General features: G+C 38.2%; 1 protein-coding gene across 3 annotated transcripts in view; it reads left to right on the plus strand.

Moving 5' to 3' along the window:
- The window catches only part of arfgef1 (ADP-ribosylation factor guanine nucleotide-exchange factor 1 (brefeldin A-inhibited)), a 101,160-nt gene that overhangs the window by 42,445 nt on the left and 39,286 nt on the right, over positions 1 to 19,429 (plus strand). For 2 of the 3 annotated variants that reach the window (XM_041813967.1, XM_041813968.1), the window contains exons 5-10: positions 3,065 to 3,244; positions 3,675 to 3,728; positions 9,376 to 9,751; positions 10,342 to 10,464; positions 13,186 to 13,433; positions 13,763 to 13,896. In XM_041813967.1, coding sequence (XP_041669901.1) covers positions 3,065 to 3,244; positions 3,675 to 3,728; positions 9,376 to 9,751; positions 10,342 to 10,464; positions 13,186 to 13,433; positions 13,763 to 13,896 — 1,115 coding nt within the window. The remainder of the gene's footprint in view (positions 1 to 3,064; positions 3,245 to 3,674; positions 3,729 to 9,375; positions 9,752 to 10,341; positions 10,465 to 13,185; positions 13,434 to 13,762; positions 13,897 to 19,429) is intronic. The other variant, XM_041813969.1, reaches the window with a different exon arrangement.

Consider the following 19,429-nt stretch of genomic DNA (forward strand, 5'->3'; position numbering starts at 1 on the left):
TTACAGAAACAAATAAATTCATACCATCTTCACAAATTATGATTTTTCTGTGTTTTCTCATTGACAGACCAGTATAGTTTTGTGTTACCTTGCTGGACTAGCCCCCAAGGTAACACTAAACTACACTCGTATGTCAATACGAAAACACACATCAAATATATACTACAGTCAGGTACAAGCTTCATGTTCTAAAGTTGGCCATTTTTCATTTCAAGGGCCGCATTTGGCCCCTGGGCCATAGTTTGGACACCCCTGCCTATCGGATATCCGACCATTTTATTTTACACTGTTTAACTGTGATAAGGGGCAACTTTCAGTGTTTTCTCTATATTTCAGCTCACTTTTTCCCTTTTACTTGGGGTAACAAAGCTTCCCATAATACTGATGTTATTCCTCAAGATCTCAGGAAAATTGGCAAAAAATGTTATCATGGGGAAACGTGGAGTAAAATATGCATGTTTTGTCATCGTCATTGTTTGAAGAGACTGTGGTGGGTCCTGAGGCTGGACCAGTTGAGAGCCAATGCCGTAGGCAACAGTGACCTCACAGCTAAATGGAGCTTGCCATTGATGTTCAATGTGAGAAACAATATTTACAGCTGCTCTTTATCTATTTACAAGCATAGGAAACAGTGCTTCACATTCCTAGTTTTTGTCTGATAATAGTTTGGGATAATTATTTCTAATAGTACCTCTTAACAATATCGACAAAGAGAGTAATTACACCCTATTACACAGACAGAGAGAGAGGAAAAAAGAGGAGACCCTCTGTCCTGAGATACCTTAGTTTACATCTGTATACTGATGTAAATTTGTGGGAAGGTTTGACAGTATTAAAGAATGGATACCGCCCAACCCAAGCAGATACCAAAATACCAAAATTGATAAATACACCCCTTTTATTGAATTGAAAAAAAGAAGACAAGGTCTCTTGTGCACTAGAATCGACCTGTCACTCTTATTATGGCCGTTATTTTTGAAACATGTAAAAAACAAGAAAATAACATTTGATCCTGAAATATTTTAACCTTAACAGTAAAATCATGCATAAAGGGTCTTTTGAGAAGTACAAACAGGCCTGGAACAACCTGCAGACAGACAGTGAGCTCTGTAGTACACGGTGTAAAAAGGTGAGCCTTTTTAGCTTATACTTCACTGTTAAAATTAATCCTCATTATTTAACAGGTTTGCAGGGTAGTTCCTAAGAAAGAACTTGAAATAACGGCAAAATCAGATTCTTCTCAAATAGTAAAAATCAGACTAGCTGCACAAAAACTTAAGTCCTTAGAGCCCAATTAAAAGTTTAAGGAATGGGGAAGAAAAAAGATAAACCCTCAGGTGAGATAGGTCACTCAGTTCTGATTTATTCTGCACTATTGATTCATACATTACAAGAATATTTATAGCCGATGTATTGGCTGGAAATACTGCCATCTGTCAGTATGGACATTTAACTTTTTTAGCTGTTTTCTGCCAGTGATGATGATGTGCCGTTTATCACCATGGCGATATGGCTAATAGGTGGTATTCTTAGATGGAAGCTTTGAACTCAAAAGCTGTAAAAACCTTTTAATGCCATGAAAAATAGTTAAAAATGTCATCATCAGTTCAATGTGAAAGGTAATACTGCTTTAGAAGATACAAGTGTGGAATGCTAATGTTATTTTATGCAGTTTGTTCTTTAAGAATTGGTACTGATTATTTTTGGTTTTGATGGGGGGGGGGATTTTTCCAATAAAGACCACTCTCATGTCTTAAAACTTAAAAATGTTTTACCATGTACTAGTATTTTCATTAGTTCTTAAGTCAAACTTTAAGAGTCTCATCCAGGTTCTGAGCAGATGAAGTGTTAGCAGGACCTTTAAAAAGATTCACGTCTCTGTGACACTAGCATGTTACATTTCTAGAGCACTTGTGGAGTAAAACGGTGGTTCTAAACCTTTTAAGCTGGCGACTCCCAAGATAAAGGTGCCAGAGACCAGGGACCCGAAGGTGGTCGACCAGCCAATCAGGAATAGTCATGTCCAGACAAGGCTGCCCATAAGGGGGGATAAATGGGAGAGCTTTCTGGGGCCCAGCCAAATGTGGGGGACCATGGAGGTCAGGAAAATCATGGTCAAATGTAAAGTTAAGCTGTGATATCCTTATTTTATATTTAAGCTAAATAATTACCAATCTTATACAATCAAAAAAATATTTTTATTATTCTTATGTGCCATAGTAACTAGCCTTCTTAAAAATGTAGGCTAAATCCCTTTTCTTTTAAACAGAATGAAAATGGGTTTAAAATGGCAAACATTGGTGAAAAAGGTGTTGAAAGGGGATTTTGAAAGAAGCAAAAATGTCAAAAATGAGATAAAAGTGGCACAAAATACGCAAATAATGGCAAAAACAGGCATAAAACAGTCGTAAAAGTGGATTTAAAAGTAGCCAAATGGGTTTAAATTAGCAAAGAAGGACGGAAAATTGGTGAAATGGCAAGGAAAATTGGTTAAAACTGGCAAAAATTGGCATAAAAAATAATGAAATGTTGTTTAAATGGGTTAAAATGGGCCTAAAAGATAGTTAACAGTGGCATTAATAGGTCAACAGGGGAATCAAAAGGCGGAAAATGGAAAGAATTGGTTGAGAAGTGACAGAACTTGGCAGAAAAAAAATAGTGGAAAGGGTATAAAATGGACAAAAATGAGTTTTAGTGGCAAAAATGTGTTAGAATTGGAAAAATTGGTGTGAATTGGCAAATGTGTCATTTTAAAAATATTGTTTTTTCAAGGCGTCTGGAGACCCCATCTCAGTGTCTCACGACCCCAGTGGGGTCCCAACCCCAACGCTGAGATTCACTGGGGTAAAACTGGAGTTAACCTCAGCTTTACATGTGCTAAAATTTGAGGGTTTTTTTTTTCCAAAGGAACAGGGCAAAAATTGTCATAAACTGCATTAACCATACTTAAATGTGCTCTTTTGGCACTCTTATTTTAGGTATTTATGAGTTTGACTTCAAACTGCAAAGATTAATAGTTATAAGGTTGGTGAATCTCACAAGTGTCCCGTTGTCTTTCTCCCAGGCCTTGTTGACAGCGGTGACCTCCCAACACATTGAAATCCATGAGGGCACTGTGCTGCAGGCCGTCCGCACGTGTTACAACATTTACCTGGCAAGCAAGAACCTCATCAACCAAACCACAGCCAAGGCCACGCTCACACAAATGCTCAACGTCATCTTTGCGCGCATGGAAAATCAAGCAGTATGTCCAACCCTCTTGTACAGTTACATTCACTGGAAACACAGAATGCTGTTTATGTAGAAAAACACAAAAGTGAGAGAGAGGGCAGCTATGCTCTGAAATTTAACACCTTATCAAAGGAAATGCAGCCACTCCTACTCAAAAATCAGCAAGGTTGCAACTTAAAACTGCTGCAACTAATTGGCACAATGTAAAACTAGCTCTGGCATGGAGTCAGATTTGAATTATAATAATGAAAGACATTTTATTATTGTGGGAAAACTTTCTGCTTACTCAAACCACTTATTCCTGATTTCATCAGATCTACTGTTTGCTTTGTGTCCTGTGGGACATTTTAGATGAAAAAGCTTGCTCTAATGTCATCTTTTTCTTTTTGAATGACACTTTTCCCCTCCTCACCTGCCTCCCTCCCTTCCTTTTGGACACGTAGCTTACAAATCACAAGCTATCTTGGTCTCTGGCCTCCAGAAAGCGTGACCGCCAGGTAAAGCGTGCAGGACTGCCATAAACTTGCCTGATCAGAACTCTTACACTTCTTCTTTGTGTATCTGTGTTTGCGCATTGAGCTTCTTTCCTCATCCATTCATGCACTCATCCGTTCTCTTCCTTTGCTCCAACACTGCACAGGAGCAGGTTATGCTGTGTACTTTTCCACTGTATGCTTGCTGTGGCTTTTGTTGACTTGCCTACAAATCATTTTACTTTTCCCGCACCAATTTACATCATAGTTTACATCCACACCTGAACATGGTGAATGTGCTATCGCAGGTCACTTTTCCCTGTCTCATTCCTGACAGCTCTGTGATCTGTTTTGTTTCTCCAAAGGCTTAATATAGTCCTCTCAGAACAATGAGCGACTGGTATTGAGTCAGACACAGTTGGAGAAATAGAAAGAAAGCAGTCAGGGGTAGAGATAGAGAGACAAGGCATACTTTGAGGCAGAGGCCTATTGTTGCGTTGTGCTGCTGCGCAGGGAGATCCACTTTCTGTGTGTGTGTGTTGATGTATCTTCCTGACAGCAGATCAGCATGGTGTGATCACACACACGCACACACAGCGTTTGTCTGGCTCTCTCTTACTCAGCCTCGGCCTTCACCATCCGACTGAGGTGGCATTTAAATAATGAGCTTAGTTTATTTGTCCCCTCCAGCCGAGGTCGTTGTCTGTCGTGCTAATATTCAATACTAATTGTTTCATTCAGGGCGCTGTGTTGTTCGATTTATTTGCTTACATTTAAATGTGACAACAGCAGAAGGCTTATTAAGTTTAGAGTGAAACAGCTGGTAGAAGGCTGAATTTAAAATCAAGACCTAATGAGTTTAATGAAAGAAGTTTGTTTATACGTAAGGCAGGAATTGCAGGTTCTGGTTTACCATGTGGGAGAAAAAAATAATCTATGATTGTATCTTGTGGCTGGAAAGTAAAATAGCAGCTCTTTAATGTTGAATAAATTTTATTTTACAGCTACTGATGTAAGGAATAAACTAAATAGAGTTAGACCAAACAACATACAACATATTATGAATAATAATTAGATAAAGTATGGTGTTCCAAACACATTTTCCTTTAAATTCAGCTCAGCGTGTTCCTGCTTAATGCCTCCTCACAGTGGCACTTGTGTGATTAATGAAGTGAGCAGAAGGCAATTAGAGAAGCTGAAAACTAGGTAGGAAGACGGGGAGATAATGTTGGACAGCAGTGAATAGAAGTTAAAGGAGGAAGCTTGACGAGAGGAAACTGACACCAAATAGCAAAGAATAAATGGATAATCCTGCACATGACCATTTTTCAAACTTTACATTTGTCAGTTAACCAGATTTTGCTATATAACATTGTATCGCTGTATATAAACTACCACAGAATTGCTGTATTATCATATGATCCTGGGCCTGGTATGGTAGGGTATGGTGAGGTATGATATAGGTCATTCCCACCAAGTGGTCTGGTTCAGTCTGGTACAGCACTTATTATTTTGCTTTCCATAGGGCAAAAGTTGGAAATTGTCCCAAAAAAAAAAAACGACCTGTATCATCCCACTTTTTTGGCACCCTTCCGTAGGGGTACCAGTCTTATCCCAGAAAGGTGGAGCTCCACACACAACCATAGGGGTTTGCACTGAAGTCACGTCAACGCTCGACAATACTGCTCAGCTCTGGGCTGCAAAAGATGGAAGTCTACTCTGTGAGGAGCGGGCGAAAACGGGAGAAAAAAAGACCAATATCTGCTTAAATCTGGGATATTTGGACTCAACAGAGAGCCACACTGTTTCCTAGTCTGTGGATATTGATATCTGGCCACAAATCAAGTTTCCTGACATTTATCTGGACCTGATTTGAAGTTCACAAAGCAGAGCCTGAAGGCTAACATCACATCACATGTTGTAGAAATGGTTATAAACAATATATATTCACCTACTAACGCACCATTATGACTCGAAATGTTTCTGTACACATATTCCATCAGCTGAGGGTCTTTTCTAACTGTGGTTAACAAGATTAGGATGTAGTTATTAAAAACAGCATCTTCAGCTGAAATAAAGCTGTTTGCTGCTTATTCTCGTGCTGCATGTGACTTCACATTCATGGCCACAAACTATATGGAAACCATACCAAACTGTACTCAATCAAACAGGACAATATGATGGAAACGCAGCTTTATTATTATTTATAGTATCAAATCTCATCATATGGTATCGTGTGGAATGGTATGGTGCTGCAGTTTATTGTATTGTTCTGTATGATTAGCGTGCCATGACGTATCGTTTCGTTTCGTTTCGTATTGTGTCGTATCATGATGTATCTTATCCTGTCATGGCGTAACATAACATACAACAACATCACAACATATTTTATCTTATCCCACCACATAGTATGACATGGCATGTCCTCACATCATATCACATCATGCCGTATCTATTGCTGTTGTATCTTATTGCATCAGATTGTGTGGTATGGCATTGTAGCATGCTATGCTGTATCGTTTTGTATCGTTTCTTATCATGTGGTATCAGATTGAGTAGTATGATATGAATTGATATAGTATGTATGTTGTCATACTGTATCGTAGCGTACCATATCGAATCGTATCTTATATTCTATCATGCGTATTGTAGCGTGTCATATATCTTATATGGGATGCAGGGTTATTATCTGCACTGATAAATTATTGACAGATATTGCAAATATTTTACATATTTTTATTATCCGGATAATAGAATATTAACCAATAAAATCCACTCATAATAAAAGCGTTTGTTCTCTTTCTCACAAGACTACACATTCAGAAACAGAAGGTAGCACCGTGGTACGTGACCAGCTGTTACAACTAGAGAAGAAGAGGAAGCAGCCTCAGTGTTAAAAGACTAGCAACACAGTAGAGTGAATTTGCCCAACAAAGACCCTGAAGAGTGGAAAAAAGTCCTCGAGTTTTAGCACAACGGATCTTAAAAGTCACTTAAAAATCCTCCTAACAACGTTAAAACGAAGCTGCCGTAGCCGCTAGCCGTAACTGCAGGCATTAGCACCAAGCCAAAGGCTAATACCAGGCAGAGTGCTGAGTCAGCAGGCATTGGAAACTGCAGAAAGTTTGCCAGAGCCTAAATGCAATGCTAATAATGACAACATCAGACTGACAGTCTCCTGATCCAACGCTACTTTCACAGACGTATCCCTGCCTGCTCTGTTTGATGTGGTTTCATTAAGTCTGATCCACATTAGGGACAGAAGTTTAGCCACAGACCATGGTGTACTTAACATTTTTAACCTCTTTCTGATATGACTTATGTCAGTGCATATTTTTAATCTTTATGTAAAACATCAGCTCTCTTTATTTCTAACCTATGCAGCAAAAAATCCCAGACCCCCAAACATCTCAGTTTTTTAAGCATGACAGCCTGTTATAATTTGGTTTTATGTCTGATTTGACATAAGTCAGCTGAATTCTTGTTTTGTTTATTGAAATGTCAGATTTGACCACTTGTCGAGATACTAAAATTCATTTCAAGGGAAAAGGGAAAAATGTATGTCACTTGTTTGTGTTTTGGACTTTGTTTGATAGACAAATGTTTAACAAAAAAAAATAACAGTTATAAAGTCAGAATAGTTTTTGTTTTTTGGTGTAAACATGAGTGATGTCAGTTAGAATGAGTTATAAATATCTTTGCTCACCACATACTAACCCCCTCTTACCCCCAGATGTGCATAAATACATCAAATAAACTCCATTTTTAAAACCAACAATTAAAAAAAAAATCAAAAGATCTTATTGGTTATTGGCCGTCAGGAGTAGGAAATTATCTGTTATTTGTATCTGTTCAAAAAATGCTCATCCTGCGTCATTTTATCATATCATGCAATATCTTATTGAATCATACCCTATCATATGGTATGGTTTGGTATAGTATTGATTGATATTGTACCGTATTATACCGTATTGTATCGCACTGTATCATGAAGTATTTTGGCGTATCATAGCATATTGTACTAAGCTGTATCATACCCCACCATACCATATTTTAATATGTACATTGTTGTTTCATTGAATCATAAACCAAACAGAATTGCTGTATTTGGGTTGTCATTGATGATGAGAAAAGTTTGAATGAATAGATAAGTGTAAGGGGTCAAAGGATGGAGGGATGGGAGGATGAAGGAATGAGGGTGACGGGATAAATATATGAGAGACTAATGTGCATTTCAGTAAAACTTGTGTTCAGGGATGAATGGGTGCAGAACTGGACTGGACTACTGAACTAGTGCTTGTATGGCTGAGAAAACCTGGCTGGCCTAGGACTTGAGGTGGTGATCCAGGTCTAAAGGGTTTATGAGGTGGATGATCCACTGGTGAGGGCTGGTCATGGTACGATGAGAGGAAAGCAAAGAAGTTGAGAGTCTGGGTGGAGGAGTCGGTGGATGTAGAAGACTGATAAGAAGTTGGTATGAAAAACCAGAAGGGTCGAGACACTAAGAGGGAGCTGACTCTTTATTGTTCTCAGTGGGGAGTCTGCAGTGGTTCTTGTATTTAGACAGAGAAGTTAAAATTATGATGAGTGAGGTGTTCTTATATGCATTTGGCAACAAAAATGGGCTGTGTTTAGAAAGAACTACATATAATATGGATTGCAAAACATATAATATTGTAAAATGCGTATTGCATATTGTATTGTGAATTATCCTGCGATTCCTGCCCCTTCCATTTATCACCACTGTTTTGTAAATGTGCCACCAATGTGTTTTATTTCCATCTGTTACCTTTTGTCTCTATTCTCTTTAGTTACTGTGTTGTTCCCTTTACAAGTCACCCAAGTCTGTCATTTGTTTTCTTTTGAATATATATGCCTGACAAATGGACAGATGCACTTGGATTGAAATTGCACATTTGGCTGTTGTTAATATAGCTTGGCTGAGAGAATTTCTACTGCTTATTATTGTCTGTTCTCCTCTTATATCTCTGAAATAGTGAAATATCTACCTGTATGCTCTGTGATCAGCTTTAGAGGTAGTTTCATTCTGCCCAAAAAACAAACTTCCAGGAAGCAATCTGTTCCTTGGATTAGCATAGTAACCATCAGCATCACATATCTAATGAGCCACAATTGTGTGGAAATATCTCGTGACCCACTTGCAGCTCATGCAACACTTCCCAGTTCTCCATATCGGAAGCAGTGGTAACACAAGTCAGCCATGACACATCAGCCAGGACACGGCTGCATGAGGCATTTTCCATCAGAAATGTAGTTTTCTGCCACCAGCGGACTGAAATAGACCAAGCCAGCATGAATCAACTCCACAAAGTTTGCCTCATTGCTGTTTTAGCCGCATGTCCTACTTCTCAGTGAGCTGCACATTCATATACATCTCCGTAATGTATGCACTGTAGGTGTTAGAAAAATGTAGGAGCCTTTCTGCCGAGACATGTGGAAGTGTTCTAGGTCTGGTGAGACCTCAGGGAGTCTAGTCAGGTTGTTTAAGCTTGTAGCTGCTGTTTTGAGTGTGTTTACATTGTCTTAACCTATCTTTTTTCTGTGTGCGTTTGTGTCCCTTGCATGCTTTTGCTCTTCTTTGTGCATGCTTTCTTTGTACGCCTTTTATTTTGTGCGTCTGTGTCTGTGTGCGTGTCCCACCCGCTCCCAGCTGCAGGAAGCAAAGCAGCTGGAAAGAGAGCGTCACCGGCAGCACTCCCCCGTCACCCAGCACGCTGAGCCAGACTCCCCCCAGCTCCAGACTCACAACCACCCGACGGCCAAGGGTCCGAGCCAGGAGGCCAACGGACCCGTCACCCCTACGACTCCGAGCATCAACATCCCATCCACCCCATCCACCCCCTCAACGCCCGCCCCCGAGGGCAGCAGCAGGTCTCTGTGCGGGGAGCAGGAGGAGCAGAGGGAGGAGGAGGAGCAGGGAGAGCAGGGGCCTGTGTACGAGAGTCCAGATCCAGAGAATGGGTCTGAGTTCTGCATGGCTGAAAATGAACAGACAGAGGCGGATCAAGCCACTGCAGCAGCACAGAGTAAGGCTACTACGGGAACATTTTTGACTGTTCTTTATTTTTATTCATTCATTTTTGTCTAACAATGAAATAACACTAGTTTCAAAAACACTTGAGTTTCAAATCTCTCCTTTTCCCTTTATCTTAATTTTTGAAATGTCTCCCTTTAAAGGAATATTGCATTTGAACTGACCCTTTTAAATGATGCTGGATTTTCTGCCCCTTCGTTCCCTTTAAATCAGGACTAATTTTGCACATCCTTACCAGCCAAACAATGTTGAATCCTGAATATTTGCTGATAAGCCAAACAAAGCAGCAGCAAACACGCCTTCCTCTTTTCATTTTTGATTTTCATTCAAAGAAAAGAAAGCAGCTGGAGTCATTGTTTACTGTAGAAAACATTTGATACCACATTCATCACCACAATACTTTATGCACTGAGAGAGCTAGTGAAGAATATGAAAAGCAGGACTAAAAATAGTCCATCAGTCACATTTTAAGTTTATGCATGCTGGCCCAGAAAGCTCTCGGCTCAGCAGAATGCATGCTTTGATTGCCCTCTGCACCTTTAAGTCAGAAATGTGTGGTTTTTTTTCAAACTGTGTTTTTAGATGCAGCAGCCCAGCAGCATTCAGAGGCAGGCGAAGATGAAGACGAGAGTCCTAACTATGAGGAGAAAGCTCAGGAGATTGTGCAGAGTATTCTGCAGGAGGTGGTAAACACTGTCGCAGGAGGTGAGATGTGTTTATACATAGTAGGAATACATATCTAAGAGATATTTGAAAAGGCAGTGGATAATAGGGCTTTGTAGGAGTTGAAAAGAATTGATTACTTGCACAATCGATCTTAAAGTAACCATCAAGTGAGTGTATTTGTTGCAGTGAATAAGCAAATCAATGACCAGCAAGTTCAAGTACCTCCGCCACAGCTACCGCTCTGTTGTTTGTTCGGGGCTGCTCCTATCAGCCAATTTATTCGCTCTTCTTTTATATGCTGTCTTTGACATTTCAGCCAAACACTCTAACAAATAACCTCAGAAATTGTGATATAAAAATTACCCTTAGGCAGTAGTTCCTAACCTTTTTTCCTTTGAGCCCACTCAACACTTGTTTGTAAGAAATGCTGAGCCCCCTGGAAGACCAGCACAAAAAGGGTGATACATCGCTGCTGAAACATCAGTTTAACTTTTCATTGATAAAACACAAAGAAAAAGTGGTCCAGACAATATATCTTATCAAAAGTCCTTTGTTTAAAGCGAGCAGTAAATGCTCAACCATGATTTTATTTAAAATATGTAAATCTAATTTTCACAACCTCAGAGCAGACAAGACAATCTGCCTAACCACCACTGCCACCACAAGGCTGGGAACTGGTTACTCAGAGCAGGGGTTCCCAAACTTTTTGGCCTGCTACCCCCAAAATAGGGGTACCAGACTGGGACCTCTACTGTCCCTGTAGGTGGTTAAAGCATAGTTGAACACAGCAGAGTTAATTTTGTCAGCTATTTTTTAATATAGTCTTAGTCTTTTGATTACATGTCTTTAAGGCTGGCCTTACACCAGAGAGCTTTGCTAAAACTCTTAAAAGACTCTAAGAAGACTGACATCTGAGACCCTCTCACATCTAAAGACAGTCTGTCGGCAAGCCGTTGAGTTTTTAGTCTCAAACTAAGATGTGTGTGGGCCACTAACTATAAGACTAGCATATGATTTCTTTTTGAGATTATTTTATCAAAGTTCCATCTTTGGCTAGTCTCAGTCTAGTTTTTGTCATGGAAACAAAGGCTGCTGACGAACATTTTTAGTCAAAGTTGTAGTCAACAAAATTGACACTGGAATGCAGCGTGCAAACTTAGATTTTAAGCGCTTTTAAAAAACTCACTTTGATTTTTTAGCATAAATCTGAAATGCTTATTGCAGCTTTATTATTGTTACACTCACTTTATGAAAATATCTTTATGATAATGTATAACACATGCAATCTGATATCATTTTAAAATGTTCTGTGTTTTTTGGAAGTGTCACAATGCCCCTCTTAGTGTTTGCAACCCCCTGTGGGGTTCCACTTGGGAACCACTTCCTTAGAGAACAAGTTGAATCAGCAGCAGAATACATCTTCACTGAAGATTGTTTCTCCTCTTATTATACGAAAATTCATCCCACAAATGCGTTTATGAAAAGAAAAGATAGGAAAGGATAGGATAGGCACTTAACTGTATTTGGACAAAGGAATACAACAAACCTTTAGTTGTCAAAAATCCTGTACAGCACTATGACTGCGTCTGTATTTCTACCTATTTGTTTGTATAACTCGAGTGACATTTACTTGAAAAGTCTGGTTACATTTTTTAATCAAGATATGAAACAAAAAAAGGAGGTTTCTTGGCTTGTAATAAGGAAAAAATATCTACGATTGGAGGGTAAATTTTACATGTTTAGTATCTTGTTCATTAAGCTTTAGATCTTTAATTTGTTAAATGATGTAGTCTTGCATCAAGAAGCACATCCTCGGTTCCCGGGAAGCTGTGCTATAATTTCAGGTCAGGTTGAGCTCCCTGAAGTAGCTCACACAAGGCAAAGCACTCTGTCTTTGTGCTCAGAAGTAAAAAGAACATTTTTCTAAAGCTGCAAGAAACTTATTATTATTAAGTTGCACATAAAAGCGAATAGTGCTTGGACAAATAATCTTCTGCCCTTGAGCTGAAGTTTTTGAAAGAGGCATTGATGGTAGAGAGGGAAATTTGATAGAAATGCACTTAGTAACAGTGCAGGTTGGGTAAATTCAGCTGGACTGGCTGACAAATTGGCTGCTGTCTTTTTTTTTTTTATCCTACCTGACAATGAATATCATGTCAAACTCTGAGATAAAGATGCAAGTATCCTCCCATTGAGACCAAAACTCAACATGTCACCAAGTTAAGTGCAGTGTTAATTTCATCAACTAAAACTATGACTAAAAATCTTTGTCGACAGTCTTTTTTCCATGACAAAAACTAGACTAAGACTAACAAAAATAGATCTGTGATGACAAAAACTGACTACGTTTAGTTTTTGTGAAGATGACTAAAACTAGACTAAAATGTAATGAAGTTTCGTCAGACATTCAAAATCCATGATATTTCTCCACTTTAGGTAACTCCATCAATAAGCAATGCAGCTGTATCCATTCTGCCTCTCAGCTGTAGAAAGCAGAGACCCCAGGTTTGGCAGAGTGCAGAGAGCACACTACCATGACTTGGTACCAGATTTAGGCAAGAAAATAAATGCTTGGACTAAAATGTTTTTGAGTTTTCTTCGACTAAAACTAGACTAAACTAAAAAGGGCAGAAATTACTAAAAAGTGTCTCAAACTAAAATACATTAAATTTAAAGACTAAAGCTAAGACCAAAAATAAAAACAGGTGCCAAAACTAACACTGGTTAAATGCTGTCTTTCCTCCTCCATCATCACCTCAGGACACTGCTTGGACCCCACAAACCTCTGCTCCGACACTAAGGAGTCCAGCGGGGAGAACGAGCCGGCAGAGTCGGAGCCCGTTGAAACTGTGACAGAGGGCACCCAGAGCTCCCTGGAGGATGAGGGCACTGTGGGAAGTGACAGTGAGCACGTCCACGCCAACGGCATCCCCGGCACGCCCATTTCTGCCAGCTTCACGCCCTCGCTGCCTGACGACCGACTGTCCGTCTCGTCCAATGACACTCAGGTGAAGCGCGGAGCAGAAGGGATAAAACAAAAAAATAACCTCACACTATATATATATTTTTAGTTGAATATCTGTGGGTTTTTTAGAGGAGGTGGTAGAAACCATTCATTTATTCTGGTGATGATGCAGCGTTTCAACTCCACCAAGTAACTCTTCTGGCTGAGTGGAAAAACATCTCTACATTATTTAATCAAAATATTAATTAGGCTGTCAGGACTACTTCTTACTGATCAAGGTTAAACAAATCTAATAGACTGTGAGTCGGGATTTAAACGCAGGGGTAATTTGATGTTAACTGTGATCTGATTTTCTTTTTTTTTTTTCCTCAGGAATCAGGAGCAGCACCCGGGCAGCCACCAGGTGCAAAATTTTCCCACATCCTCCAGAAAGACGCCTTCCTCGTCTTTCGCTCGCTCTGCAAGCTGTCGATGAAGCCGCTGTCAGACGGACCACCTGATCCCAAGTAAGAATTTACCTCAGGGTAGAATAATTATAATGATAATAATAACTTTATTTATATAGCACCTTTCAAGACAGACAATGAGCAGAAACACAATTAAAACAAAGCATCATAACCCAAGCAAAGAACATAACAGCAAGTCATGTCAAGTTATGAATACATCATGAAACCTAGATGTACAAATTTTCAAAATAAAATTAAAGACCAAGAATAAGATAAAAATAAAAATCCAGAATAACCTAGACAAATCCAGGCAACACAGGAACCAGCTTCGTAAAAGAGATCTAAGGACCAGAAATATAAGAGCATTAAAATAATAAGGAGAGACAGAAAGGAATATGAATCAAAACAGTAAGAAGTAGAATAAAACAATTAAAATGTGTAGAGATTAATGAGTCATAATACGAAAATTAGAAAGCTAGTAGTGGTAAAATATTAATCAAAATAAAAATCGTAATAACAATAATAATCAGGTGTAAAGGACACAGCAGCCTATAGAGGTGAAAAGAATAAAAGTGAAGGGAGGGGGTAAAAGCTGTGAAAATAACTGGGAAAAGAGAATATGTACACTAGCAATAAGAAACAAACCAGGCAAAAATACAAAGCAGAGAGGAGCAGACAAGCTTTAAGGTAAAATTTCAGGAAGCAGAGGAAAATTTAAGATGTTATTTATTAAATTAATTTAAGAGAGAAAACTGATAGAAAGGGAAGACGCAATGAAAGACAAAAGACAACATCGCATAAAAGAAAAATTATTCTCGCACTGTTATTTCAGGAGTTTTATGAATATTACAGAATGAGTGTGTAAAAACAAGACATGTTGACATGTGTTGATGTTGACGCTGCTCCTAAGCTGCTTATCTATCAGGAATAAGAGAAAAATGAGTAACTCAGTTGTTTTTAATGGATTTATGATATTTAAAGCAAAAAATCTTGGTTTGATTGTTTTATGTTAACAAACTGAGTATTCTGTGTTTGATCCATAAATATGTGCACATACTAGGGCTGGGCAATTCATCTAAAATTAGATTAAATCGCAGTATGGCCTGCTGCAATGTACAAATCGTAGTTGTTGTGAAGATGTTAAAATTACTTATCATACAATCATCCGTGGACATTTTTCAGAATAGTCTACCAAGATCCTACTTTTCTTATTAAATAAGAGAATTACATAGAAATGATTACTCCTTTCGATACAACAACTCATATCCAACTTGCAATACAAGTCAAAATCATCACAGTTAGATATATATTTCTAAATTGTTTAATCTAACATTGTGTTGTTTACACACTGGCTTCCATGTTTATTGAGCGTACACAAAACTGCAGACAGCCAGGTTATCACAACAACTGCTTTACGGCAGCTACGGTAACTCTCTAGGGACAATTAACTCAAAACAGCAAGTGCAAATAACACAGAAAAGTCTGTTCATTAGATATTCCCTTAAGACTATATGTTAATGGGGAACAAATAAAATGCTACTTAAATGTTTAGCGCGTCTTTATTAGCAGGGAATATGATACATGTGCTGTGAATTAGGAGAATTAGGAATGTTCATGAAACCTGCTGTAGTTTTTTTATTTTATTTTAGAATAAACACTTCAATGACAGTTAGTGATTTAATTTTAGTGTAAACTTACTACCATTAAAGACTTACATCTGACAAAAAAATTTATCACTGTCTGTCTCTATCAGTGAAGTCTGACACATCTCTGTAGTGTTTCACATGTACACAGAGAAGAGCTTTATTAAGAAGAGAGACAGAGAGGACAGCATGTAGCTATGTACATTTAAGAAGCCACAATAAATGGCTCAAAAAATAACATTAATGACACAATCACTCTGCCAGTCAGGCATTTCAACAGGCATCACAGATAGCTGCAGTCAGCCATATACTAGGTTTTTGCCAAGTCTTGGTTTAAAGGGATTTACATTTGAAGGAGTGAAATCCTCAGTTACCTGTGCCCACCTCTGCTGGCACCACATATGTATTCGTGGCTCATGCTTGGCAGAGGTGTAGTCAGGTATTAACGGATAGCCAGCTGACAGGCACACCTCTAGTAACTGATTCCTTGAATACTTTTAGCCACTGGTGCAAAAATAAACCAATACTACCCCACACAGCCAGAAGAACTCTGCTTTTACCAGTTGGTTTACACATCAGCAGATCTGAGTTTGTATATTTATTTCTAAATACACCAATAATCTTTCAATAATGATATTTCCTGACTGAGCAACTTAAATATATTATATAACAACATTACATTGAGATTTTGCTGCATGATAGTCATAGATGAAGATCAAATTCTGCTCTTAGATTCTTCTGTGAAGGCACCGTTTTCAGATATTACAAGCCTCTCAAGCTGCCCTGCCCCCCTTTTTCTTCCACTGCCTGGGTTATTATTGTGTGTGAGTGTTGTGGGTATAAGAATAGACATGAGTCATGGTTTATAATGAGGATTGCTCCAGTGATAGCTTTGCTGTTGTGATAAATGGTGATGGAGGAGACAATGAGGCATCGCTCAGCATTTTCTGAATCACTTCCTGTTTCATGAATTCTCTTTTAACAGTTTCCTGTTTCAAAGCGCCAGAAAGAGAAGAAATTATCTAATGGAGCCATTATTCAAAATGTCGTCTAACAGTGCTCCTGGTTTTTCAGAAACGAGACGTCTGATTGGCTCACTGTAAGAGCTGCAGCTTTTGTTAATTAGAATTTCCCGCATCTGGTTTCTTTGTTTGATTCAATTCAGTGTCTGTGAGCTGATCAGTGTTGTTACTTCTCAGATTCATCCAGTCCTTTGTTATTATTTTTATGCGTGGAACAGGAAGGATGTTAGAAAAAGATTTAGGTGTTATTGTAGCGTGTTTGTTGTCAGATGAAGGCCACATTGATTACTATAAACCTTTCAGCCCTCCAACAAGGCTGTCTCACTCTCTGTCACACACATTCAACACAGCCAACAGGCAAGAAAGGCTGAGTTTATTCAATTATCTTTCTGAAACTACTTTCTCTGCTCAGTTAGGATCAAAATGAACAAAATGGGGCGCCAGAATAACTCAGTTAGTAGATCTGGCATTACATGTACAGAGGCCACAGCCTTCATTGTACTGGTTGCAGGTCTGAATCTCGGTCCCAGTGGCATATGTTGCATCAGTCCTCACTCTTTTCCATGCAGCTGCTCCATTAAATCAGGTCAAAAAATAAGAAAAATAAACTTTTCAGTGCAGGAAATGTTAGATACAGAGACATCTCTGATGAATGTAGCACAAAATGTACAAAATTGCATGAAAGCTCCTATGAGTACTTAGTGTTGATTTATCACTCCCTTAGTACAGAGAGTTACCTCAAATCAGTAAGCTAATTCTGTCTTGTACATGTGAAAGTTGTGTCTTTTCACAAAAAGTCTCATCTTCATTTTTTTGTATAGTTCTCTCAATTAACTTTTGCCGTAGAAAATGTTGATAATTGCTGTTGTGGCAGCTTGAAGTGTTTATCTGTTGCCCTACACAGCAGCCATTAAAGCAGTTCATTAACAAAAACTATGAAATAAATGTTTTTTCAACAGGGAAGAAGAATGTGCTAAAAATAGATTACTGATGATAAAAACTGATATAAAGTAGATTACTTTTTGTTACAGAGACAAGACTGAAATGTGGTAAACGATTCAGATTCTGTGATATTTCTCCTCTGTGTGTCTGACCTGCTGTCTGTCAAAACAACCAGAGGAGAGAGAGGAGCTGACAGGTGGATTAAAGAGGTAGCTCTTCCCTGTATTATAGTGGTAATCTTTACAAGACAGTAAACTAAAATGCAGCCGGCCTACCTTATAGCATAGACTCCTAATATTAGCTCCTGTTGCTGCTGTACAGTAATCCTCCTCAGTCTTGGTCAGTGATAAAAAATAATATCCAAAACCTTCTACTAGAACCCGTAACTCAAAAATATGAATACAAAGTTGAAATCCGCGTTTAAATCGGCGAGACAAATCCTAATTAGCAAGCAAAAGGAGGCTACTATACTATGTTACATTATGATGCGTTTAAAGAGGCTGGGATTTTTGGCAATTCAAGCAGAATAAAATGAACTTATTGTGATATGTTCAAAGTCACATGGAGAAATTGGACATTTTTTAGCGAGAAATATAAATAAATGTGGTCCCTTAAATGAGAAATGTTTATGTAATAAGAAATATAAAAAAGATATAAAGTACAAGTTCTGTTAAAAACATCAACTAATTTTTCCACCCCAAATGCACCAATATTGCTATTAATATTTCTAATATTATCAGTAAAGAGTTTGATCTCTAAGGCGCATTAACATGTGTACCATTATGAATAAAAATCAATGATTCTCTTCACAAAAGTCTGTTATCCAATGTATGTTAGTATTTTCATCAGTTTATTTCAGATTATTAGATTCAGGCTTTTGATGTAAAATGAGTGTTAAATTTTTTACAATTTGGCTAACCTTTTTAGAGAGAAAAAATGATCTGACTAAAAGTAAAGGCTAAAATGTAAGCACTTTTATCAACTAAAACTATGAAGAGTGAACAGGACTAAAAATGTGACTAAAACTGTTCATGTTTCAAGACTAAATCTACAACTAAATCTAAAAATGGCTGCCAAAATTCACACTGCATAAAAGGCATAAGTATGAATTATGTAGAAATAATCAGCCTTCTTCCTGATAGTCTTATTCTTGTAGATAATATAAGCATCATTATGATCAGTACTTACCAGTATGATTTATTACCTGGGAAGAAAATCCCTTAAAGGAAGTTTAAGGTAAATTGAATTAAATTTGAGCACTAGACTCTCAGCTAAATGTAAAGATTTGTGTATTTTTTAAATATAAACTAGGGCTGTCAGTAGAAACGTGTTGCTCATGATGTGATCTGGGGATTTTATCAATCACATTAGTCGTGTGCAAGTAGGACACAGCTGAGCACCACTCACCTTAGTGTCTTCCTGCTCTAACAGTGGTGGAGAATAAGGACACCACTGCCTCTTTTGATCTCCATTCACTTTTAAAAATCTAAAGATAGCTCAAAGGAGAAGTCAAAAGTAATGTAAACCTTATGACATTAAACATTTGCTTTTTTATTATTCCTTTCAGCTTTTTTCATTTACTTTTCTATCCTTAGGGAGTTTTTTTTTAATGTTGATAAGATAACAAAACAAGGTGATGCAAGGTTTTTATCCCAACAGAAAGTACCCTTGGCTCAGTGGTTCCCAAACTTTTTCTATCAGGGCCCCCCTTTGGCAGAAGAAAATATTTTTAGGCCCTCCCTACCCAGCATTATCAGTATTCTCACCGTTATTCTTAGTTTTTACAAACAAATTCCTTTTTTTTTTAATTTACCACAACATAAAACCTAAAGAGCCTGCAATCATTTCAGTGACAACTGTGGGCTACAGATCTTTTTTACATCTTGGGTGCAGCTGTTAGACTACCACCCTCAGTTCATTGTCAATGTCCAGCTATGATATGATTTTAAACTGCAGAGGCAACAGCCTGTTGCAACATCCTCACAC

This window comes from Cheilinus undulatus, linkage group 19 (assembly GCF_018320785.1).
Source record: "Cheilinus undulatus linkage group 19, ASM1832078v1, whole genome shotgun sequence".
Taxonomy (NCBI): Eukaryota; Metazoa; Chordata; class Actinopteri; order Labriformes; family Labridae; genus Cheilinus; species Cheilinus undulatus.